This window comes from Alosa sapidissima, chromosome 17 (assembly GCF_018492685.1).
Source record: "Alosa sapidissima isolate fAloSap1 chromosome 17, fAloSap1.pri, whole genome shotgun sequence".
Taxonomy (NCBI): Eukaryota; Metazoa; Chordata; class Actinopteri; order Clupeiformes; family Clupeidae; genus Alosa; species Alosa sapidissima.
The window spans coordinates 1,239,775-1,266,065 of record NC_055973.1 but is presented as its reverse complement, the minus strand read 5'-3'; the positions used below and the strand labels follow the sequence as shown (position 1 = coordinate 1,266,065).

The window sequence follows — 26,291 nt, the reverse complement described above, 5'->3', positions numbered from 1 at the left end:
CATGGATCCTCAGAAGACCTTGGACTACGATTCCCTGAAAGAAGCAGTGTTGAAGAAGTACGAGATTAGCCCAGAGACGTATCGTCTGCAGTTCAGAGCCCTGGAGACCAGTCCAGATGAGACCCCGCAGGAACTTTACATCCGACTGAAAGACCTCTTTTGCAAGTGGGTGAAGTTTGACCAGAGCAGCAAGATGGCCCTCATGGAGACCACGGTGCTGGAGCAGTATCTCCGCGTGCTCTACCCCGAAGTGAAGACCTGGGTTAAGGAGCACAACCCAGCAACAGCAGCAGAGGCCGCCCAGCTAGTGGAGAACTTTGTGTCAGCACACCGAGGTCCCAGGAGATACCGGTATGCTGGAGTGCTTGATCGTCAACCACGGGGTAAGTCTGATGGTGCTGGTCGAGTTGGTTCTGATGCTGCCCCTGCTTATAATAGCGCCCCATCACCCCGTCCCCCAGCCAGTGCTCAGCTTAAAGGCATATCTTGCTTTAATTGTGGTAAGGAAGGTCACAAGAGTCCTGTTTGCCCCCTCAGGAAACCTAAGCCCGGCTATCTCTGTTATGTACCCCACCCCACATCAGCCTTTAAGACCCAGCAGAGCAGGGACCCCACTGTTAGCATAGAGCTTAATGGGAAACCTGTCACTGCACTGGTAGACACAGGGTGTTCACAGACCTTAGTACAAGCTGACCTAGTCCCCCTAGAGTCCAGAAACAGTAATGACAAGCTTGCCATTTTTTGTGTGCATGGTGACCGGAGTGAACTCAGCACGGCAGATGTGTATATTAAAGTAAGTGACCAGACTTACCTACTTAGGGTAGGGCTAGCAACCAAACTCCCTTATCCAGTACTATTGGGTCAGGATTTCCCAGTGCTACTTGAGCTGGTAAATAAGAGCGCATGGTGTGGTGTTGTCACAAGAGCTATGGCCAAGGGGCAGCGGCAGGCACACATGGCAGAGTTACCTTTCTGTGGCGAGGATATTGTTGTGGAGCCCATACGCACCAGGGAAGGAAGGTGTGAGAGGCGCAGGCAAACAGTGGACCAGGTGTTGAAGCATACAAACATACAGACTGAGTCAGTAGAGCCCCCCTGTTTAACTACTGAAGACTTGATGTTTAAAAGTGATCTGGCTGAGGAACAGCGTGTAGACCCCACCCTGGTCCCATTGTTTAAGAAAGCTAATGGTTCTTCTTTTATTCCTGTCCTGGGTAGAGAGGGGTACACAGTACAAAACAACCTCCTTTACAGAGAGAGTGAGGAAGGGCTGCAGCTGGTGATTCCTGAGAAATACCGTGAGCAAGTACTGGAACTGGGTCACACCATACCCTGGGCCGGACACTTGGCTTACATGAAGACCCTACAAAGGATCAGTAAGCGTTTTTATTGGCCAGGGCTCTTTGCTGAAGTCAAGAGGTATTGCAAGTCTTGTCCCCAGTGCCAGCTATCTGGAGGCAGAGGCCTCGTACATGCCCCTTTGATTCCCTTGCCAGTTGTTGACACCCCTTTCAAAAGGATTGGAGTCGATGTAGTTGGGCCCCTTGAGAGGAGTAAGTCAGGGAACAGGTTTATTTTGGTTATTTGCGATTATGCCACCAGGTATCCTGAAGTATTCCCCCTGAGAGATGTAACAGCTAAACGGGTAGCAACAGCTATGCTACAGCTTTTCTCTAGGGTAGGTATACCCCAAGAAGTGCTAACAGATCAGGGAACCAACTTTATGAGCAAGATCTTAAGGCAGGTGTATGATCTGTTAGGAATCAAACGCATCAGAACCACTCCTTACCACCCACAGACCGATGGACTTGTTGAGCGGTTCAACCAGACCCTCTTGAACATGCTCCGGAAGTTTGTTGCGGACAGTGGAAAGGACTGGGACCAGTGGCTACCCTACCTTATGTTTGCATATAGGGAGGTCCCCCAGGCTTCTATGGGGTTTTCTCCTTTTGAACTTCTATATGCACATCAGGTACGGGGCCCACTGGACGTACTGAAGGAGACCTGGGAAGGTGAGACCTCAGGCCAGACCAACATCATCTCTTATGTGCTGAAGATGCGGGAGAAGCTTGCAGCTGCATCCGCCTTGGCACAAGAAAACCTGCAGAGGGCGCAAGATCGGCAGAAGATGTGGTACGACCGGTCAGCCCGAACTCGCGGCTTCCAAACTGGTGACCGGGTTCTGCTGTTGCTACCCAGCTCTGACAACAAACTGCTGGCAAAATGGCAGGGGCCCTATACAGTGACGCGGAAGATGGGACCAGTGACCTATGAGGTCCACATGCCAGACCACCGTAAAAGGCACCAAGTCTTCCATGTCAACATGTTGAAGGAGTGGAGTGAGCGGCCGCAACCACAGCCAGAAGCGTCTGCCATGTTCATCCAAGCGGTGGAAGAGGAGGAAGAGTATAGCGAGCAGTACCTGCCTGGCCGTGAGGAGGAGAGCAAGCTGGACCTAAGCCACCTGTCAGAGGACCGTCAGCGGGAGCTCTGTAGCATCCTGCCAGATGAACTCTTCATGGAGAAACCCGGAAGGACTGAGCTGGTGGAACACCGGATTCACCTGAGGGATGAGCAGCCGGTGAGACAGCCGTCTTACCGAGTCCCAGAGCGTCTGCTTCCTGTCCTGAGGGAGGAGTTGGACAAGATGTTGCAGCTCGGCGTGATTGAGCCCTCCTTCAGCGAGTGGAGCAGCCCCATCATCCTCGTGCCCAAGAAGGACGGCAATCTGCGGTTCTGCTTGGACTTCAGGAAGGTCAATGCCCAGGCCAAGTTTGACCCTTACCCCATGCCAAGGGTTGACGACTTGGTTGAGCGTTTGGGCAAGGCCAAGTTTTTGACCACACTTGACCTTTGCAAGGGATACTGGCAGGTGCCTTTAGCAGGGGACTGTAAGGAGCTGACTGCATTTAGGACCCCCTTCGGGCACTTTCAGTTCACCGTGCTACCGTTTGGGTTGCATGGGGCACCTGCCACATTTCAGAGGCTAATGGACAGGGTCCTCAGGGGGAGTGAGGGCTTTGCCGCCGCCTACTTGGATGACATCATCATCTATAGCTCCAACTGGGCGGAGCATTTGCAACACGTACAGCAGGTCCTTTCCTGGGTGAAGGAGGCGGGCCTGACCATCCATCCAGACAAGTGTGCCTTAGCCAGGGAGGAGACGGCCTACCTTGGCTACGTGTTGGGCCGAGGTGTCATACGACCTCAGGTGGGGAAGGTGGAGGCCATTATGGCTGCTGAACGCCCAACCACCAAAAAGCAGGTACGCTCCTTTTTAGGGCTGGCGGGTTGGTACAGACGCTTCATCCCCCATTTCTCAGAAAAAGCGGCTGTACTGACTGAGCTAACCCGCAAAAGCCAGCCAAACAGGGTGCTATGGACTGAGGCCTGTGAAGCAGCTTTTAAGGACTTAAAGAACTCTTTGTGTCAGGAGCCTGTGCTCCTCAGCCCAGACTTTGACAAACTCTTCACCTTGCAAACGGATGCCTCTGAGAGGGGCTTAGGTGCTGTGCTGTTGCAAGGGGACCATGGACAGCTCCGACCTGTGGCCTACGTAAGCCGCAAGCTTCTGCCCAGGGAGTGCAACTACTCTACCGTGGAGAAAGAATGCCTGGCTATAAAGTGGGCACTGGACTCTTTTAAATACTACTTGTTGGGGCGCAAGTTTGTATTAGAGACTGATCATAGAGCATTGTCTTGGTTGGGCCAAATGAGAGACACTAACGCCAGGATCACTAGGTGGTTTTTGGCAATACAGCCTTTTGAGTTTGAAGTGTTGTACCGGGCTGGGAAATTGAATTGTACCGCTGATTTCCTGTCTAGGATGCCACAGGGGGCATCTTTAGAAGGGGGGGGAAATGTCACAGACTGAGCTGTGACGCACACGCGCATGTAGCGCGCAGCGCGCAGGCGGCCATTTGCCGGCATCTTTAAATCACTGCTGTCCTGTCCTGACGCTACTCATTCTCATTACCGTATGTACTGTTTATCTTCTTAACATTGTCATTAATCACCATTTACCATAGATTACTTACACAGGGCCGAACTTAGTTTTTAGAGTGCAGGGAAAGGCCTACCAGCACTTCTAGATGGCTATAGTTTGTGCAGCTCACTGATTCAAACATTCACGTAAGATATATTGTCATTCTCATTTCTCTTCTGTATATTCTTTGTCTAGTATCAACAAGTAAAATAATGCACACTGGCTGTTAAAAACGTAATTTATTGATTAAACATTTGCTATCACAACTCCGTAAGCCATTCACTCACCCGCCGTTAAAAACGTACTTCCGCGTTGCGTGTGGGGAAACAGATGGACTGTTCCATTGGGAAGAAATAGAGGGGTTTCCCGGGTTCATTGTGGGGCAGCCCATTGTTACGGGGGTGTTTTAGGGGTAATAAATTAAAGCTATTTTTAGGGGTTTAGTAAGGTGTTTTTGTACATGTCAATTATTGTATGTGTTTGTGTATTATGTGTTTTCTTGTTTGATTTGTTATTTGGTAATTACAATGTTGTTATTTAGTTAATTGATTATTTTTGACAGTGGGGTTATCCAGGGGGCGGGGCTACGGATAGCAATGCTCTGTATTAGGCCCCAGCGCCTCACTATGTCGGTGATGGTAGTGATGGGAACATGTCTGTCAATTGATTGTGGTTGATAGTGGTTCAGGGTCTGAGGACTTAGCCTGGCTACTTATGCCTATTTCTTTTTGTTTTGCTACAGTTTTGTTTTGCGTATTTTTCATGCATGGTTGACACTGTAAATATTTGCACGATTTTAAGAAAAGAGGAAAAAGAAAAAAAATAAACGAAGCCATTCGTTGAAATCTGTTTGGTCTCCTCCGTCTTCTCCACTGCTGTGGCTATCCTGCCACAGGGCCCCACACTGATACTGTAGCTTTATATTACTAATATATTAATTAAGCAACCAACTTTATTATAAGGGGCCCCACACTGATAGCTATATATTACTATTATATTTATTAAGCAACCAACTTTATTGTAAGGGTCCTATGATGAGTGGTTCATAATGGGATAGGCAGAAGCACAGTTTAATAACAAATAGATAAATAATATTTCATTAACTTTTATATTAACATATAGTTTGTAAACATTTAAATGTAAGAAATAACTGTTAATTAGTGCCAAAAATACATTTAGTTAACTATTAACAAATATTAATACAATATTAGTTAATAGATTTGTTAAAACATTAACATCCCGATTTTATGCAAACAAGTAATATTTAATTAATGATGAAAAAACTATTAACTTGTGCCAAATAGATATTTAAGTAACAATTAACAAATATTAACAAAGGGTTAGATAATTACTAGTTTGCTATTTATTATGGCACCTTATTATGGAGTGTTACCCCACCTTGTTTTGAATGTGGCTAAGACAAGGGTTGAGTTGAATACCATCTCAATCCTGGGTGAAGAGGTAGACGTAGAGAGCTACAAATACTTGGGTGTCACATTGACAATAAACTGGACTGGACAAGAAGGGTCAGAGCAGACTATTTCTTGAGAAAGCTCAGGTCGTTTAATGTGTGCAGTAAAATGCTGCAGATATTTTACCAGACTGTCTTTGCTGCCATCTGTCGGGGCAGCAGCACTACAGCCAAGGAAAGCTCATTAGGAAGGTTGGCTTTGTGCTAGAGCTCCTGGAGTTGGTGGTGGAGAGAAGGATGCTGCGCACACTGTTAAATATATTGGACACCCCTCACATAGATAGATGATAGATAGATAGATACTTTATTGATCCTCAAGGGGAAATTCAAGGGTCTCAGTAGCATACAGACATAACACACAACATGCACTTACAACAGAAATGGTAAACATTAGTATAGTATAAATATATAACTAAACTCCACTGTACAATAAAGACAGTAGAAGATAAGATAAGAAACTAACAAAACTAAATACTAAATACACTATATAAGTTAAATTAAGAAAGTCCAATGTGCTTGAGCTTCTTGAAAAAATATGTATTTGTTCAAGAAAGTAGAGTAAATAGAGAAAAGAAGGGGCCCTAATACTGATCCCTAAAGCACACCTGTAGTGGGGTTATGAGACTCTGATACTTGAATCACGCTGAATAGGATTCAAACCAGGTAAGAGCTTTCCCAGAATATCCCAACTCAGATCATGTGGAAAGGAAAATGCCATGTTTTTAACCCTCCTGTTGTGTTGGCTTCATGTTTATTAGTTTTGTGTATCCAGTCACAATTCAGATGTCCTGTGTAAACAAAGTCATTTAGCCTCATGATAGTCAAGTTAAACTAACAAAACTTTTTAGATACACTTTATTCATTATATTGCTTTTAATGGCCTATTCTATAACTTCTTTTCAATTCATTTGAACTTATTTAACTTATGTTTTATTTATCTTGTTGATTAACTTATTTAACTTTTTTATTTGTCCTTCATGCTTTTACTTATTACTGGTTTTGGGTTAGGGTTAGAGGTTAGGATTAGGGTTAGGGTTCATGTGTCATGACAGTGTCGTGTCACTCTTATGTCGATAGCAAAGTGTTACCAAAGAAATATGTACAGTACCATGGCTACACAGAGTTATTCCCCTTGTGCCATGTATCTCTGTTTTCCAATTTCATTTTTATCTCTCTACTATCTGAAAAAAAAACAGGGAATAAAGCATGAAAATTAAAAAAATTAAAATAAAATAAGAGTGTATAGCTGATGTATATGGAAAATACATCTGAATACAGTATGTAGTAAAATCCCAATACATCTTACCTGAGAGGAAAGCAGGTTACAGTCAATGTGTAAGCCTTTGCCTGTCTTCTGCCTTTGTAGTAAAGCTGCCAGTATTGCACCATGTGCGTAGAGGCCTGTGGCAAGGTCAGTCATCGCCACCCCTGGCCGCACAGGATCACCATGCTACAAGAAGCAGTGCTCAGCCGTAGCATATTAAAAATTAGTTGGCCCCTAATTTCACTAAAATCACACCAAAAATGTAATAAAAAGCATTCTTTGAAATGTAAAATTTGCACAGAGGAACAGTCATTACATAACAGTAATTACAAAAAGTATCTTAATACACAGTCACTTAAGATGCAACTTTAGATGCAGACATAACCTCACCTCAGGCCCTGTGATATGCATCATGCCAGATATAGCAGATGCAATGGAGTCATAGCCTGGCTTGTGTGACTGAGGCCCAGTCTGTCCATACCCTTAAAAGTACAACATACACAATGACAAGAAAATATTGCTGTACAATAGGGCTGTATTTAGTCTGGGAAAGTGTGCACATCCAAATGAAGGTGCAGGAGCCAAAAGTCAAAGATCCAAAGTAAAAAAGGTCTGCACACTTGCTCTCAGTTTGCTTTGATGTATTGGAGTTCGATCCCCAAAGTGATGTTTCGAGCACATCGGCTCTTCATCAGACAAAGACCATCACCATTTTAAATAGGTCATAGGTCACCTGACCTGTACAGTATACACAGGGGTTCAAAATACATTGATACATATACCGTCTAACACCACAATAGTGAATAAATATTTAGAATAATGCATTGCATATAAACAAAATATATCCTGTATGACAACACTCTGTAGAAAAATACAACTATAACTATACAACTACAACTATAAAAAAAAAAAATACAACTATATGTTATTGTTTTGTGTGTGTGTGTGTTTTTACTTTGTGGTCAATACTCAGATACTGCATTCTACAATCCCACATTCTACAATGATTATTTACTTTATGAACAATATTCGTTTCATATCTTGGAATGTCAAGGGGGCAAATCAGAATACTAAAGTAAACTAGACTGCATTTCCGGCGGGAACTGCAAAAGTGTGCTTGCCCTGGTCCGGTCAGCAACGTGAGCAGACAGTGGCATACGCTATGCTGAACCTGGCTTGATCCAGGCATTGTAACGGTGCCTTTCAGTGTTGGAGCAGTGGCAATATCCCAAAAGCTCTAGGAGAGGGCTATTCAACTATTGGCTTGCGGGTTGAATGTGATTTGTTGGATTTTACCTTTGGCCTGCCTTCGAATTTAGCTTCTATGACTGAGATCAAATCAATAAAATAAAATGACAGCAGTGATTGGCTGCAAAAATAAATAATGTCACGTGTCTTGCGCCTCTCAAACTGGGCTATCAGGTAACCTACAGAGAAATTGAAATTATGAAATATGACCAAGGCATTAAAAAGCTACTTGTTTGTCAGGATACTTTTTCACTGATTTATTTAAAAAAAAATATGAGCTATGAGTGTGAATGTTATATATTCCATCCCACAAATTATGTTTTACTGGTTTATTTGACAAATAATCTATATGGATTTGCTCTATAAAGACCGTATGTCTGTTTGGGATTGTTTTGTGAGCCTGGGGTTGTTTTGAGAGCCTATTGATGTAGCCTATCTCAGAATAAAGGAATACTTCATATTACTCTAAACCACCGTCTGTAAATCAACTGTATACCACTGTCTACATTGCACTATATTTCTTGACCTGTCTCTGTATGTTTCATCACCTTTCTATACTTTGCCTCACATTGCAACACAGCTCAGATCTTTGGTTGCTATGAAGGCCAGTCGTTCTAAATGGATGGTTGCTATGGCCAAAGGCCAGTTCTATCTCTGCCGTTGTCAAGCGGGCATATCGTAGAATTCTGATTAACCTTATCTTATTTAAAACATCTCTATTTTACTCATCCCACTTCCATACAGTTGGTCCCATTAAGAAGTGGCCACTTCATTCGCGCTTACAGTGATTCACACAGCAGCATTAATAAATTAATCTGTCACCATATGCCTATGCTTACGTTTGCAAAGAAAACATTTTAATTTGATCCACATGAAACGTTACATTTCATGTACATGTTGACAATGAGTAGGCTAGTTTTGGTTGTTGGTGGTGTTATTGCATCCCTTAGTTATGCCTACAATGCAAGTTCCCTTAAGCTGTCACAGAAGTAGGTGCTACTGTACTTTTAGGGCTAAAGTGCTTCGTGAATTACTGTTAGTAAAAAAAATAGCCTAAAGTTACACGTGACGAAGTTACGAGTGCAAGCATCTCATATCAAATGACCATGGCATTACGCTAAACAACATAAATCCCAATTAGCAACATACATCTCCTCCCTATAGCTAGCCACACAAGAAATGAATGATACTAAATCTCTGCTTAGCATGCTTCTCCGCTTAGCATTCTAATAACAGAAGGGGCACATTTATGTTGACCACTACAACATGACTCATTATGTCTGTAACGTTAACTGTATAAAACACTTACTTTCATAAAGGACGCACACCATCCAGCACATGGAAACCGATATTTTAGGTTCTTGGCCACAAACTCAAAACGTGTCTCTCTGAAGCCCTGTTCTAGAATCTTTGCTCTGAAGGCTGTGTTGCTAGGCGACATCAAATAAACGAAATGATAGTCTTTCAGTATTAAATGTGTACGTGTGATTCCGAATGGATGTGTGTGGTTTGCAAGAATAAACAAGAAATAACATTTCCAATAATTTCCCATGATAAATTACATAATATTTGCATCTTCCTTACTTGTGAATCTCACACCGTATTTCAAGTAGGCTACACTAGTGAAATGTAATACAACGTTGCCACCTAGCGTTCAGATAGGTAGGCTATTTAACATTAACGTGACATTGCTTGTTTATTCTTTCGTCAACCCCATGCTTTTAGGAAAACAATCTTTTTATCATAGTTCCCTCTTCAATGAGCGATTACCAGCTCGTTTTTGTAACAGAGATAGCTGTTTATTGTCCCTAGGTTTACAGAAACACCTATTCATATTAATACGTAGCCTATGGAGTGCTGCCGACCACTGTTCATTACATGGCCCAGAATGCCTTGCATGTCTTTACAACAAAACAACACAGTAAAACCTAAATGCCCGTAAACATATGCATTTGCATACTTGTAACATTTTTAATAATACTCTCCCATCATGATATGTAACAATAATGAAAAATTTAATTTGAATACCGTCAATGTGAAAACAACTCTATTATGTAAGCTATATATAGCTACTGTTCTCCTTGCTATTTCAGTTCGTAAGTCCATACTATCCCATGGCAGAGCAAGGATTTCATGATTGGGCAAGGTTGCCTGGAGACATTGTGTCTGCTCTGAGACATTGTGCATACATGGAAGGCATTGTGATAGAAGGTGAATGGTGAAAAGGTGAATGGTGTGAGTTACCAAATACCCGTGGGTGGTTTGCCAAATGATGGAAACTTTTGGAATATTTCTTTTTTTTTTTTGCCTATGCACCCTCACACTGGAGTCCCCAGTTCATATACAAAATTTGGTATCGATATGTGACAGTGTTCCTGAGATATGGACGACTTCCTGTTTCGGAGCTTCGCCGCCGATTTCGTTTGGCTGTGACGGGCAAACGCTTTCGAAAATCAAAAATCCTTCCGCTAACATTTGTGAGGCTTGGTCCAAGGATAATGTACGTCAAGTTTCGTGGTGTTCGGACTAAATTTGTGACCTGTGAAAATTTAGTTTCGCTTTCTGTTCAATCCAATATGGCGGACGAACGGCACGCCCACCTGACGTCATCTTCGCGACCAACTTACACCGGTACTGACCGGACGTTTTAAAGTTGGAACGGTGTCTCTGTCTCAAAGGGCCTAGGCGCTAGGGCTGACAAAAAATTAGGGAGACGGGAAAAATAATAATAAAACTTAAGAAGAACAATAAGTGTGCTGCTTTGCAAGCACACTTAATAAGATTATGACATACTGTATCTTCAATGACAAGATCTGAGAGGAGACATAGTGTTCCTGCAGGAGACACATTTACATAGTGGTGAGATTCAGCGCATTAAAAGGGGCAGGTTCAGTCAGTTATATCACTGAAAGTTTAGTGCGAGAGCCAGGGGTGCTGCTGTCTTGACCCATGATAATATTCCATTTGAAGCAGAAAACACTGTAGCTGACTCAAATGGTCAGTTTGTTATTGTTTCAGGGAGGTTGTGCAATACTCAGGTTGCTTTGGCTAGCATCTACATGTACTCGCAAAGCTGGCAAAGAGCTTGATTTGATCCTCACTCAGAACTGCACCATCACCTCATGGTGATCAGATTATCCATTTGCACGGGTTCTCATACCACTGCTATGCAGACGACAAACAGCTCTATCTGTCCTTTCCACCTGATGACCCCTTGGTCTCAGCACAGATCTCTGATTGCCACTCAGACATATCTACATGGATGAAGGCACACCACCTCCAGCTAAACCTCTGAAAAATCAAACTGCTGGTCCTCCCAACTAAACCTATTATACATCACATCAAAATCATCAAAATTGACACCCTGTCTGTTGCACCTAATGTATCAGGGATGCAAAAAAATTTGGGAGTCATGCTTGACAACCAATTAACCTTCTCTGATTATGTTGCCTCGATCGCCCAATCGTGCCGTTTCGCACTCTACAACATATGGAAAATCAGGACTTACCTGACTCAATATGCTACCCAACTCCTGGTACAGGCCATAGTCATCTCACAACTTGACAACTGTAACGCCCTCCTGACAGGTCTCCCAGCCTGCACAGTGAAACCCCATCAGATGATCCAGAACGCGGCAGGTCGCCTGGTCTACAACCAACCCAAAAGGACACGTTACCCCGCTGCTCATCCAGCTACACTGGCTACCCATGGCCGCTCGTATCAAATTCAAGTCTCTACTGCTTCCCTACAAAGTAGTCTCTGGTTCTGCTCCCACCTACTTGAATGCCCTCATACAGGCACATGCTACTTCCCGACCGTTGCGATCCTCAGACAAACGACGTCTAGCTCTGCCACTGGTATGCTCAGACCAATCCAAACTTTTCTCATCTATTGTTCCTCGTTGGTGGAATGCGCTACCGGTTCTTACTAGAGAAGGGACATCCCTCTCCATCTTCCAAAAACTCCTTAAAGACCCATCTCTTCAGAGAATATCTCTTCTCGTAGTACTACTTACAACTAGCCTTGCTAATTCTAGCACTTATCACCTGACTAGAACTGACACTTGTATAAAAACGGCACTCACTGATGCACTTTTTCTTATTCTACAAAGTAGCTGCCGGACAGTCAATCCGGACCGTGAGTCTCATTATTATTTTATATTTCTTCTGTGAAGAAATACATCTATCCCTGATGTTATGTCTTTCTGCTCTTCTCATGACTACTGAGGCTGCAATGATTACATATCCCAACTAAAGGGGCGGGTCTCAGCAGTAGGTGTGCTATGTCTGTCCGGAAGCTTATGTCTCACTTGTTTGCGCACTAATAATCAAGAATAAAGGTCTATGTGCATAGAAAAGAAGCAAATTAAACACCCATCAAAAAATTTTTGGATTCACTTCAGAATTGTTGCAATAGCTACATTTGGCCTTGGAAAGGTCTGAGCTGCCTGACGTCGTCATGTTTTTACCCTATCAGCTGTTCTACTGGCGGAAGCAACGGGCAGGTCTTCCACTTCTCACCAGAGGAATTGTCTCCCCTGCTGGTGTGGGAGTGTAACGGTTGGACTTTGAACATCACTTTGCTCACTTTGAACGTCACTTTGCTCATTGAAGTGACGTTCTCTCTGCTGTGGTGTATGGACTGAGACTGTGTAAATAGCCTACTACCTGGGAAAATATCTATTTTTATACATATTTATTGAACTGCATATTTTTTATTGAATGAAAGTACAGCGGGCATTGCTTCGATTTGGCCAGCTTCCCTCGCGGTCCGCGCGACTTTAATTTGTATTTTTCCAGTGACGCTACACTGACGCTGCAACAACCCAAACAACCGGCAGATGTTTCTTGTGAGCAGGGTGTCTCGTAAAAAGAAATGCAGCCTGGAAAACCCTACAGACTTTACTACAGACTTTAGCAGACTGGTTTAGAAATAATTTAATAGCCAGAAATATGCCTGCCCTGCCCTAATAAAGAAATATATGGTTAACTGCGAGTGAATCCCGTTTGCAGCCGTAGAAGAAACGCAGGACAAATTAAACATTCCTTTCTTCTCCGATCATTTGGACAAAATATAGAGCATATTAACCTCCGTTGCTCAACCAAATGCCTTCCTGTTACGTCCTGTTATCACGGAGTTACAGGCGATAAACGATTTTTGATGGTCACAAGTTTACTTCATTAGCGGTTTATTTTTTTGATTATTAAAGAGTGTTTTTCATTTCAAGGTTTGACTTCGTTTTAGTGCATTTAGTGCTCTCCCCAATCCCAGACGTTCACATTGCATGTTTGTTTGTAATGGATGCAACCGCGAGATACGCGCTTGACGGCAATGAGTTGTTAACAGACATGAAACAAGACATATAGCCCAGCAGCAATCTATCTAAAATAACACATACTTGAAGTACCATTCATGATATGTTGTCAAATATTGAAGTCGTGGGAAGTTTATATAATTTAAGCTGTAGGATGTTTCATTCGTCCCCCATGCTGTTTCATTTGTCCCAGCCAGGAGGGACGATTGAAACAAAACACACGTTCGACTTCTCCTTAAATAACTCTTGAACGGTTTTGTTCAGAGCTATACATGCAACTGCATTTGACAAAGGACAGAAGTATGTTGCTAGTGACAAAATATTAACTTTCAGTGTTTTACGATGTCTTTGTCATGGGTAAGTGTTTTTCCCCATGCATGCCTAGGCTACTGTCAGTGACTGCCGCGAGAGAAGTGGGTTCTGTGTTGCGTTCATTTCAGTGACTGACGCGAGAGAAGCGGGGTCTGTGTTGTGTTGCGTTGCGTTAATTTATTTTCATTGGGCATGCCCTGCCGTGCCATCCAAAGCTTTTCAGTTCCGACAAAGCCAAAATTACTCCTTTTGAAACAATGAGTGCAGGCCGCGTGTTTGTATGGTTATATTGCTTGACAGGGGGGGATCCCAAGCAGCTTTCAGCCATAAGGCTATTTTGAGAACATTTCCTAATTCACCCGACACTAATATTCAAAATGTTGAATATTTTGGCATAGCCTATAAGCAGTTTAATTAAATGTAATGTTAGTTGTAAAGAAACGGGCTACTTGGTGAGGCAGATGCGCTCGTGCCTTAGATGGCAAGAAAAATCTTCACGATATAGGCCTATTAACTGATCGCCCAGACATTTGTGCCCAGTTAATCCGGCCCTGTCCCCAACAAATCACACCTTCCCACCTCTGTGACAGCTTAAAAGAAGTCGAGAGGACTCCTAACTCACAGACCTATTCACAAACCTGTTTTGTGGCATTTCGCCATGTTTTGAAATCCTATGCGGCTACAGGAGCTTCCAATCGTGAGGAAGCAATTTTGCATTGTAGGCATTACTAACATGCAATTGTAACAGAATGGACTGTATTGTGGGTGGGTGCAATGACTGGGCCGGGACAATAGGGGAGCTGTGGCGCTGAGCGACAGGAACTGCCAGGTTTGAAATGATGGCTTCCCTTTAAAAACAGGAAGTTGGAGGTACCGGGCCTCTTTGGTCTCCTTTGTGCAGGGGGTAAGGTTGGTGGCGTACAGGTTTAGTTTCTTTTGTGTGTCTGTCTGAGGTGTGCTAGATATTGAGTGTGTGTATGTGTTGAGACTGTTTAACTACCTGGTTAACTTACCTGTGTAACTTAACTGATCTTCTGTAGCTGGGTTTCATTGATGGTTGTGTGGGTGCATGTGTGAATGCAGTTTCAACGTGCGATTGGTGTATGTTTGTGTGTGTTTATTTAATGTGTTTTCCTTTGTCTCAGACAGGGTGGCCAACCTGTACTGGGAAACTGTGCGCCACCAATTACTTCAGGCAGCGGCCCAGCATAGATAGCAGTTTGGATCTGGTAACATGTGTTGATTCTATACTATAGATATAGTTTGTTAGATTTAATAAAGGTAATTTACTTGTAACTGTAAAACTATTTAATCTGTGTTTTATTTTCAAGGTTTTAAGCTTGGTGCATTGCGGGCCACTGGCTGTAGTGAGGAGTGTAGTTGTTCACCACAGGCTTATTGCATGTGTTTGTAGTGATTGTTTTAACCCGATGAATTTGTAGTGCCTGTTACCGTTCAACACTGATTTATTGTGTGTATTTGTAGTGGTTTACAGTATTGGTGTGTTCCCTGTGTGTGCAGTGTTACCCTGTAGTGAATAGCTACTCCTCCAACCTCCCTTTAGTCTCAATGTGTACGCTTTAATAAACCCTCTATTACCTGTTGAACCGTCTCATTGTTCTTCTTTGGCGTTAACAACTTACTGGTGTTTGAACCTGGTGTTACACAATAACGCCACCAACAACAACCAAAACTAGGCTACTCATTGTCAACATGTAAATTAAATGTAACATTATTGTGAATCAAATCTAGGCTTAGGCATAGTGACAGATTAATTTAATAATGTTACAAAGATATCAATCCGTATGTTTTATTAGGCTACTAGGCTATTTGTTTTGCCTAACTCTTGATTAATTTAGGCTAGGCCTTTTTATTCAGTTATTCATCATCTTCTGTCCTTGTGTAGCACACACATTCTCAGACCTGTCACCTGTCATTCCCGGGTTACAATCATCAGCCAATCAAGGTGGTCACTTCAGTCAAGCTCGTGCATGAGTAATAACGTCATCCATAGCAACTAAGACTCACTCACTCACTCTTAGTCAAAGATTCTAGAGTGCTCCGCTCCAGAATCTTTGCTCTTAGTTTAGGAGTTGTCATTTTTCCTTACTAAGAGTAGGTCTGAAAGGCTTTGTGAAAAGAGAAACTCCTAGATAAAATATTTTATTGCTATTTATGAGTAGCCTACTCCTAGTGGTAAGATAAAAGGCTTTGTGAATATGGCCTCTGGTGTCTAACCCAATGCATAGCCCATTTACACAAAATAATGGTCGAGATTGTGCGCGTAGGGCACCAAAAACATCTTGCTCGTAAAAAATCATACCGCACATTGTGGCGGGTCTGTTATTTAACCTACTTACTGTAGGCTGCGCAAACCAGAGGCCTTTATTTTGGGCAAGCCTGCATTGGAAGGCAGGCCTTCTGTTGAATAATTTTATAAAAAGCCTGTGCTAACAGTAATCCTCCTGCCCCCGATACCACAGCTGTGGATAGTGTGGAATGTTCAAGTAATAAAACAATCCAATGTGTGTCTCAATTGTCCCCCGCTGACCACCTCACACATTTCACTACATTTTGCAATGACCTTACATGACACAATGCCATAAAATATGCCAGTTTTTAGGACACAAAATAATGTTTGTAATTATTGTAAAACCAGTTATGTCATGAGCTCTCTCTCTGCCTGGTAACACACGCTGATTGAAGTCTGATGACCTCCACCTGTTCCTGCTCTGCTCTGCCTCACCCTCGTTACCTACCAGCTGCACTGCATTCACCACTCATCATGCCCTGTATATAAAGCCTTGCTTTTCAGTCCACACTTGTCAGATCGTCTGCAACCAGCACCAGTTACCTGCCTGTTTTGGAAAACGCCTCTGACTCTTTGCCTGTGATCCCGGACCCGCTCGACTACTTCTGTGTTCTCCAGCCCCGGTAATCTTGACCTGCCTTCCGTCCCTTTTCTACGAATACCGCCTAGTCCTTGACTGTACTGCTGCTTCGTTTCAATTGCTGTTGTGTGTGTGTTTCCCCCAGGACTTCCCGGACCACCCAGCTCCTGCCATCGCTGTTCGGCTACTGGGGGAACACACACACGCAGACTCTTGGAACTCCTGTACCCCCCCCGGAACCCCTGAAACCCCCTTAACCCCCAACCCTTAACCCTTTAGGCGCCAGAGGTTTTTTTCCGAAACGATCAATTTTGACATCTTCATTTCAAAAGGCTATATCTTAAAAGTGATAAGAGATAGAGACTTTCTGTAAATTAGAGAAATATTAAGGATGACCCAAAGTGTATGTAGAGATTAAATGTTTATATCTAATTTGCATATTATGACGTCATATGGTGGAGGCCATCTTGGATTATAGAATTTTCATGAAAAGTTGCATGTTTGAATGATAAATGCACCACTTCTTTCCCCCCAAAATGTCCCTCACCTTCTGAATGCTATATTGCACAATACTGAATGCTCAGGTAAATAGTAAGTAGTGAACAAACTGTGTAAATCATTACTAATAAATGGCAGAAACAAACCAAATGCATGTAGCGGTAGACTGGCCTTTTGCTGTAGAGATTTTCCATTTACTACATACAGTAGGCACTCTGATTCCATGTATGGGGCACATATATATTATTCAGATGACACACAAACACAAGTAGACAAGACCTGTTTAGTTCAAAAGCTCATTTGCCACGGCAAGGCACAGATCAGGAGTGAGATGACGAGACAAGACAAGAGACAATGTTAGTATTTTTTTTCTTTTTGTTGATGTTTTTTTGTTTTTTTTCTTAGCTGACAAAGACACACACATCACAAGGACATGAACACACAAAAAGGAACACATAGTGTACTGTATGTCCTAAATGATCAGGGAAGTAGATAGCAAATCAACAGTGTAAATAATTACTAAATGGCTGACTTTTTTTTTTTTATGTAGCAGGCCTTTTGCTGTAGAGATAATGACTCCCTATCCCTATCCATACAGGGCCGGCATTCCCATCATCTTGTGATAGACTATGCATGACCTAATGTGTGTGTGTGTGTGTGTGTGTGGGAGAGGGAGAGCGTGTCACCACCTCCACCATGCGAGCAGCATGGCCAGATCTGCCTCGCGCGCGCCGAGTGGAGAGAATTTGCGCAGCTCGGACTAGGCCTACTGTCATTCTCATTGCGACTCCCCACACTGCCACTACGTTTCCCCCTAACTGTCCTATGAGCACTTCGACCTCGTCTAACATACCCAGTGGCATTAGACAAAGGCTCCACCACGTTACTGTCGCCGCGATTGTGGAGAGGCACACGTTCAGAAGACAGAAGCTAGCGCTATGGATATTAGGCTACCTCCAGCCTCGTTCGCCACACCACTAACACCCTGCTAACTTCCCGATGAACACTCCGAACCTGTGAAACATTATTCCCACCAGTGACATTGGGCAAACGATTCAACGTTTGTGCTTGGTGTAAGCTAAACTATGGAGTAAACTCTCACTTTGTCCAGCTGCATCATTGCAAGGCAGGGACGCATCTGAAGCCTCACTAAACGAATCACCGTCATTTTCTGAAGGCAGATATTCCCCTTCAGAATCAGGGTCCGCGAATAGAAGACCCAACACTTCATTTCAGGTAAACTTTTTTGATGCCATTAGACGATAATCTAATGCAAATACTCGCTGACGTTGACAATATCGCTCTGACAAAGTGGCTCACACGCACACTAGCTCCGGTATTTCATACACTGATTCAATGAGCTGTAGCTAGAAAGTTTTGTTTAAAGCGTGTCCTTTTTTCGACTCGGGGATGACGTATGACATGTCTGCCATCTAGTGGAGTGGAAGTCGAACGAAATATGACACCCTATTTGACTAAATCGGCCGTTTTATTCAGTACCGCATCTTGTCGACTATAGTCGCCTGTGGCGCCTAGAGGGTTAAATAAACTTTTGAACGTGACGCTTTTGTTGTCCTCGTCCTGTTTGGTGTCTGACAGTACGATCTGACCAAACATGGACCCAGCGCACGGTCGAACCAGCATGGAAACCGACGAACCAGAACCACCCACCGCCATGCAACGCCTGGAAGAGACAGAGAGAGAGGTAAACCGCAACACTGCTGACATTGCCTCCCTACTTCAAGCCGGCTACCAACAGCGTCAGCAGTTCCAGCAGCAACAGCAACAACTTGCAATGATCATTCAACTTCTCACCAACCTTTCTCCTCTGCCTGCTCCCACCGGCCCAGCCCCAGCCAGCCTGCTCACCGGCCCAGCACCCGAGTCTCCTGCCCAGTCCACTGCTGCCGTGGCTGCCGGAGCCCCAGAACCCAGGATCGGCAATCCAGAGCGGTTCAGCGGAGACCCAACCCAGGTACGGGCGTTCCTGACGAGCTGCCGTGTCCAGTTTACCCTGCAACCCAGGACTTTTGCCACTGAAGGGGCGAGGGTCGGTTACGTGATCACTCACCTGACGGGCCGAGCTCGACTCTGGGGAACGGTGGAGTTCGAGCGCCAGACCCCAGCATGTGCAACCTTCAACCTATTCGCAGAGGAGATGCTCAAGGTATTCGATTTGGAATCCACAACAGCCGAGGCATCTCGGACCCTGATGAGTATTCGCCAAGGCAGAAGGACTGTTGCGGATTACTCCATTGACTTTCGAACTGTGGCAAGTCGGAGCTCCTGGAACATGGAAGCATTGGTGGATGCCTTCCTCCACAGCCTGGCGGACTACATAAAGGACGAGCTGGTTTCCCATGATCAACCCCCCACTCTTGATGAAGCCATTGCTCTGGCTGTCCGCATCGACCGCAGGATCCAGGCCCGCCGTCGTGAGAGAGGGCGCCAGAGTCCATCCACCAGCACACGGAGTGTCCCAACTGCCCTTCTGTCCGCACCTGCCACACCATCTAGCCAGCCGGACCAGTCTGAACCGATGGAGATCGGCCGCGCCTCCCTAACCCCTGCAGAGCGCCAGCGACGCATCACCTCCAACTTGTGCCTGTACTGTGGTGGTGATGGTCATCGAGTCGCCACCTGTCCAGCAAAAGCCGGAGCTCACCAGATGTAGGAGGAATCCGGATGAGCTCAATGAACATTCAGCCCTCCATCAGCCGTAAACCCCTCATCCAAGTCTGTCTTCACCTGTCTGATTCCACCCACACCCTGGCAGCCCTGGTGGACTCTGGCGCAGAAGCAAACATTATTGACACAGGACTTGCTCGTCAGCTGGGCTTGGAAAGCCATCGCTTGTCCACTCCTGTTCCAGCCCGGGCCCTGGACGGTCACGTAATTGGCACAGTTACCAGCATCACAGCCCCCATCTCAATGATGGTGTCAGGAAACCACCGAGAGACCATCCGCTTCCACCTGCTCAGCTCTCCAGGCCAACCCCTAATCCTGGGCTACCCTTGGCTCCGTCTCCACAATCCTCACCTCGATTGGGCCTCCGGAACTGTGAAAGAGTGGGGAAATGCCTGCCACCTGACCTGTTTGCGTGCTGCCTCGCTGCCCCCCGGCTCAGTACCCCCCAGCACTGCCCCCGACATTTCTAATGTCCCTGAATGTTACCATGGCCTCCGAGAGGTGTTCAACAAGACCAAAGCCACATCTCTGCCCCCACACCGTCCGTACGACTGTGCCATTGATCTCCTCCCTGGGACTGCTCCACCCAAAGGTCACCTCTACTCACTATCCCCTCCTGAAAGAAAAACTATGGAGGATTACATCAGGGACTCCCTGGCAGCTGGACTCATCCGCCCGTCTTCCTCTCCTGCTGGTGCCGGGTTCTTCTTTGTGGGAAAGAAAGATGGTTCTCTTCGCCCCTGCATTGATTATCGAGGTCTGAATGATGTCACAGTGAAGAACCGGTACCCTCTGCCTTTACTCACCTCTGCTTTTGAGTTGCTCCAGGGATCCACTATTTTCACCAAACTGGACCCCGCAAAGGTCTCGGCAGTTACCTCCTGGCCAGTTCCGGGGAATAGGAAGAAGTTGCAGCAATTCCTCGGTTTTGCCAATTTCTACCGGAAATTCATCCGGAACTACAGCTCCGTCGCCGCTCCCCTCACAGCTCTGACCAGCATCAAACACCCCTTTTTCTGGACCCCAGAGGCCAACACAGCCTTTCATACCCTCAAGGCCCGGTTCACCACTGCCCCCATCCTCCAGATGCCGGATTCAGACCGGCAGTTCGTTGTCGAGGTGGATGCCTCAGACGTGGGAGTCGGGGCCATACTCTCTCAACGGGCAGAGGAGGACAACAAGTTGCACCCCTGTGCATTTTTCTCTCGCCGGCTTTCACCTGCAGAGCGCAATTATGATGTTGGAAACCGTGAGCTGTTGGCTGTCAAGCTTGCCCTGGAGGAGTGGCGTCACTGGCTGGAGGGGTCCACAGTTCTGTTCCTGGTCTGGACCGATCACAAAAACCTCGAATACATCCGCAATGCCAAACGTCTTAACCCCAGACAGTCCCGCTGGGCCTTGTTTTTCACCAGATTCAACTTCACCCTGTCATACCGCCCAGGTTCTCGGAACACCAAGCTGGACGCTCTCTCCCGTCAGTTTCATAAGGATGACGCCCCTTCCCAGGAACCTGCATCAATTCTGCCCGATCCCTGCGTCGTAGCTGCCCTGACCTGGGATATCGAGGAGGAAATTCAAGAGGCCCTCCGTGACCATCCCAGTCCCAGTGCATGCCCAGACGGTCGTCTCTTCGTCCCAGAGAATTTGAGGTCCCGGGTCATACAGTGGGGACACAACTCCCGCCTTGCCTGCCACCCGGGCTCCGCCCGCACCTGCCATCTCCTTGCCCAGCGCTTCTGGTGGTCTTCTTTGAGAAGGGATGTCCGAGAATTCGTCCGTGCCTGCCCCACCTGCAATCAGAACAAGTCCTCCACTCGGCCCCCCGCTGGTTTACTCCAGCCCTTGCCTGTGCCCACACGACCCTGGTCCCACGTCTCCTTGGACTTTGTAACTGGCCTCCCACCATCAGGTGGGATGACTGTCATTCTCACTGTGGTTGACCGGTTCAGCAAGATGGCACACTTCATTCCCCTCCCTAAACTGCCATCTGCCAGAGAGACTGCCCAGGCTGTTCTTGATCATGTCTTCCGTCTACACGGGCTGCCCAGGGATGTTGTCTCTGACCGAGGCCCGCAATTCACCTCTACATTCTGGAAGGAGTTCTGCCGTCTTCTAGGGGCCACAGTGAGTCTCACCTCTGGGTTCCACCCCCAGTCCAATGGTCAATCCGAGCGGGCAAACCAGGAGCTGGAGAAGGCGCTGCGGTGCATGGTTTCTCGCAAACCCCAGGCTTGGGCACAACAACTGATGTGGATAGAGTATGTTCACAACTCCCTCACCTGCTCTGCCACTGGTATGTCACCTTTCCAGTGTGTGTATGGCTACCTGTTCCCCAGCCAGGAAGGAGATGTGTCCTGCCCGTCTGCCCTCGCCAATGCCCGCCGTTGCCGTCGTACCTGGTCACACGCTCGTGCCACGCTACTCAAGTCAGCTGTCAGTTATGCCACTGGGGCTAACCGCCGAAGATCGCCGGCACCCGCCTACCGTGTTGGCCAGAAGGTGTGGCTGTCAGCCAAGGATCTCCCACTGCGGGTGGAATCGCGTAAACTGGCACCTCGATTCCTCGGCCCGTTCCCTATCCAGAGGGTCATCAGCCCAACCGCAGTCCGGCTCCAGTTGCCAACCTCCATGAGGGTGCACCCTACTTTCCATGTTTCGAAAGTCAAGCCGACGCATGAAAGCCCGCTGGTCCCCGTGCCGCTTCCTCCTCCTCCTCCTCGCCTTGTTGACGGTGGGCTGGTGTACACCGTTCGACGCCTGCTTCGGTCCAGACGGTGAGGTAGGGGCCTCCAGTATCTCGTCGACTGGGAGGGCTATGGACCTGAGGAGAGAACCTGGGTGCCAGCCAGTCGGATTGTGGACCGGACGCTCATCGCCGACTTCCACCGTCTGCATCCTGATCAACCTGCAATCCGTAGGGGCCGCCCCAGAGGGGTCCCTAACCGTCCTGCCCGCCCGGCTTCCTGTCCTGTGCCTGACCCTGTCTCGGTACCTGTCCCGTCTTCTGTCCACGACCCTCCAGCTCCCTCCGAGGATGAGGATGTTCACTCGGACCACTCGGAGGAATTCTAGCCCTCCACCGGCTCCCCTCCGCCCTCCCGACGTGGTGTCACTCTTGGGGACTTCTGGGGCCGTCCCTTAGGGGGGGGGTTCTGTCATGAGCTCTCTCTCTGCCTGGTAACACACGCTGATTGAAGTCTGATGACCTCCACCTGTTCCTGCTCTGCTCTGCCTCACCCTCGTTACCTACCAGCTGCACTGCATTCACCACTCATCATGCCCTGTATATAAAGCCTTGCTTTTCAGTCCACACTTGTCAGATCGTCTGCAACCAGCACCAGTTACCTGCCTGTTTTGGAAAACGCCTCTGACTCTTTGCCTGTGATCCCGGACCCGCTCGACTACTTCTGTGTTCTCCAGCCCCGGTAATCTTGACCTGCCTTCCGTCCCTCTTCTACGAATACCGCCTAGTCCTTGACTGTACTGCTGCTTCGTTTCAATTGCTGTTGTGTGTGTGTTTCCCCCAGGACTTCCCGGACCACCCAGCTCCTGCCATCGCTGTTCGGCTACTGGGGGAACACACACACGCAGACTCTTGGAACTCCTGTACCCCCCCCGGAACCCCTGAAACCCCCTTAACCCCCAACCCTTAAATAAACTTTTGAACGTGACGCTTTTGTGGTCCTCGTCCTGTTTGGTGTCTGACAAGTTAGGCCTACGTTTAACAGTAACATAAGTGTAATGAGCTATTCATTGTCGAAAGTGCATGGTGAAGTGAAATTCTTACTTTGGAAAACAAACATTTGGCGATATCATTGGATGGGGGGATAGGCCTACTTGTTTATTTTTACGTAGCCTACAATGGCCAGTTCAGACAAAGCCGAAATTACTCCATTTGAAACAATGAGTGAGCAGGCCGCGCATTTGTATGGTTATATTGCTTGACTTAAATCCCAGAGAGTAGCCTAGGCTACCGCACCCCACAGTGATGGGCCTAGCGGCCTTACACGTTCAGTGTGGAAAAAAGCTGAGAATTTAGCGGTGTCACGTCTGCCTGTCACAGACGTGGGGAGCTCTTTGAAGCTTGGGATAATGTGGTGCAGTTACTACAGTAACAGTATTTTATTTTACTTCTTATGGAATATTTTTTTTTTTTTTAACTTTTATAAAGGCTTTGTTTGAATGTTGTTGGAACAAATAGTAGTTGATTATAAATGCAACTTTCTGTTGCAATATTCTGTGTGTTCTGGACTGTAGGTAACTTGTTAAGCCAGTGGTTCTCAAACTTTTTCTTTCATTCCCCACTTTGATCAAGGGGGCATTGACTGATGATAGTGGAGATAACGTGTTATCCTGAGGCCTCTGCAAGTCAGCATGTCCGACGGTAGTCTACCCTATTAAAAATATACGTTTTCAATGTCCCAAACGGAGAGCCATACTTTATTGTTTTTAACGATCTTTATGCTACTCACCAAAATGTAGGCATAGGGACATGATGAAGTATCCAACTGTCGTGTGTTAAATTATTGTGATTACGAGCCAGTGGTTTTCAAACATTATGCGTGACTCGGACATCTAACGAAATGCAACAGGCTCATATCGTCCTCGCATTCGCAAAATGAGGACATACGTGAGACTGCTCAGATAACAGGTGTACCTCCCAGTTTTGTCAAGTTATAGGTCGGTTTTAGTCAAGTTATAGGCCTGTTTACCTTTAAAGGTTCTGCATTCTGCATTTTGCAATGAGCAGTGCTTTCCCTTTTGAATTGGAAATGCTCTGTGTCATGGTGTGTGTGTGTGTGTGTGTTTCTATGAATTGTTAATCCGGCCCTGCCCCCAACAACTCACCTTTCCACCTCTGGCATGTGATCTCCCCACGGGCCAATGGATGTACAAGTTTTCTCCTGTGCCTACGATATTTAATCCAGTGTTTTGTCAAATTGCAAACTGCTATTCATTTTATCAAAATTTTATGATAGTATGAAGTCCTTTTTGTATAGGCTACTATCTTTTTTTTTTTTTTTGTATGATTTATTAATGGGATTTTGAGTATAACAGATACATATTACACCTCATCCATGAAGTGAAATTAGTTTTGATACAGGTAATCTTGGTAGTGATAATCTAATATAGGCCATACATGCCTTCACATATCAGTACATAGACAAACAGTACCTAAATACAAGCTATGCATGCTCATCGCTCACAAGGACAAACAAATAACACAAAAACAATACCAATAATAAAATAATAATGATAAATAATAATAATAATAATAATAATAATACATAAAAATAAATAAATAATAATAAAAAATAAAACCACACACAACCAGACAAAACAAACCAGCTACTGTGCTACTGCTTTTCTTTTCTTTTTTTTCCTCTCTTTTTTTTTTGGGGGGGGGGGGCGTATATGGAGAGACCTGACATGATCAAGGAAGGGTTGCCAGATTTTATGGAATTTCCGTTCTGAGAAACGAAGGGAGTATTTAATTTTCTCCAATCTCATAAAATGAAGCGCATCCTTTATCCATTGAGAGTGAGAAGGGGGGCAAGGGCTTTTCCACCGCAAGAGAATGGCACGTCTTGCTAGCAGTGTGAGAAAGTCAACAAGCTCAGCAAAATAGGACGGCAGTGAGAGGCCAATGGGTAGGACACCAAACAAGGAGCAAGGGAGGGGCAAGACCAGAACATGTGACTGAGATTGGCTGGTCCTTGGTGACATTTGTCACAATTGTGATCAATGTCAGGGTAGATACGAGCAAGCTTACTTTTAGACCAGTGTACTCTGTGAATCACTTTGCACTGTAAAACTCCATGGCGAGCACAGACAGACGAGGAGTGGACCCAATTCAGGGCATGCTCCCAGGCGGCAGGACCTATATCTTCACCAAGCTCTGCAGACCAAGCATTGCGTAAAGCATCAGAGGTTGTTGTCTGACTTTTGAGAAGAGTATTGTACAGTATTGAAATGGAACCTTTGAGATTGGGGTTAACACCAAGTATGGTATCAGTGAGAGTAGGAGAAGGGAGGGCAGGGAAGCCAGGAAAATGACTGCGAACAAAATCTCTGACTTGCAAGTATCTAAAGAAATGAGTGGGCTGCAAATTGAAAACCTGAGTTAGCTGGCTGAAGGAAGCAAATATGCCACTAATGTAAAGCTGTTTTATTGACACAATACCTAGGTCTTTCCAGATCAGAAAAGCCTTGTCAATAACTGATGGGGTGAACAGAGGGTTAGAATGTACTGGGGCTAAGACGGGTATTACCTGTAGCCTAAAGTGCCGCCTGAACTGATTCCAGATTCTAAGGCAGTTTTTCACCACAACACTACTAGAGTGTGCAGTTGGTGACGAGGTCGGGGGGAGGCACAACAGGGACATCAGAGAGGAGGGACTACATGAGGCTTCCTCAACCTGCAGCCATGGTGGAGACTGGCTGTTGGTGTGGCACCAATACAATATTGTTCTAATGTTTGCAGCCCAATAGTAAAGCAAAAAATTGGGTAGAGCTAGGTCGCCCAACTGTTTAGGTTTTTGTAGAATTTCTTTTTTGAGTCAAGGGGTGCTTTTGTTCCAAATAAATTGTGAGATTAAGCTATCAAGAGAATGGAAGAA

General features: G+C 45.6%; 1 protein-coding gene across 3 annotated transcripts in view; it reads right to left on the bottom strand.

The window, feature by feature from the left end:
* sugct (succinyl-CoA:glutarate-CoA transferase) overlaps positions 1-26,291 on the bottom strand; it is a 171,224-nt gene that overhangs the window by 84,568 nt on the left and 60,365 nt on the right. For all 3 annotated transcript variants that reach the window (XM_042068058.1, XM_042068059.1, XM_042068060.1), the window contains 2 exons: positions 7,111-7,202; positions 6,763-6,906 (listed from right to left, as the gene is read on the bottom strand). In XM_042068058.1, coding sequence (XP_041923992.1) covers positions 6,763-6,906; positions 7,111-7,202 — 236 coding nt within the window. The remainder of the gene's footprint in view (positions 1-6,762; positions 6,907-7,110; positions 7,203-26,291) is intronic.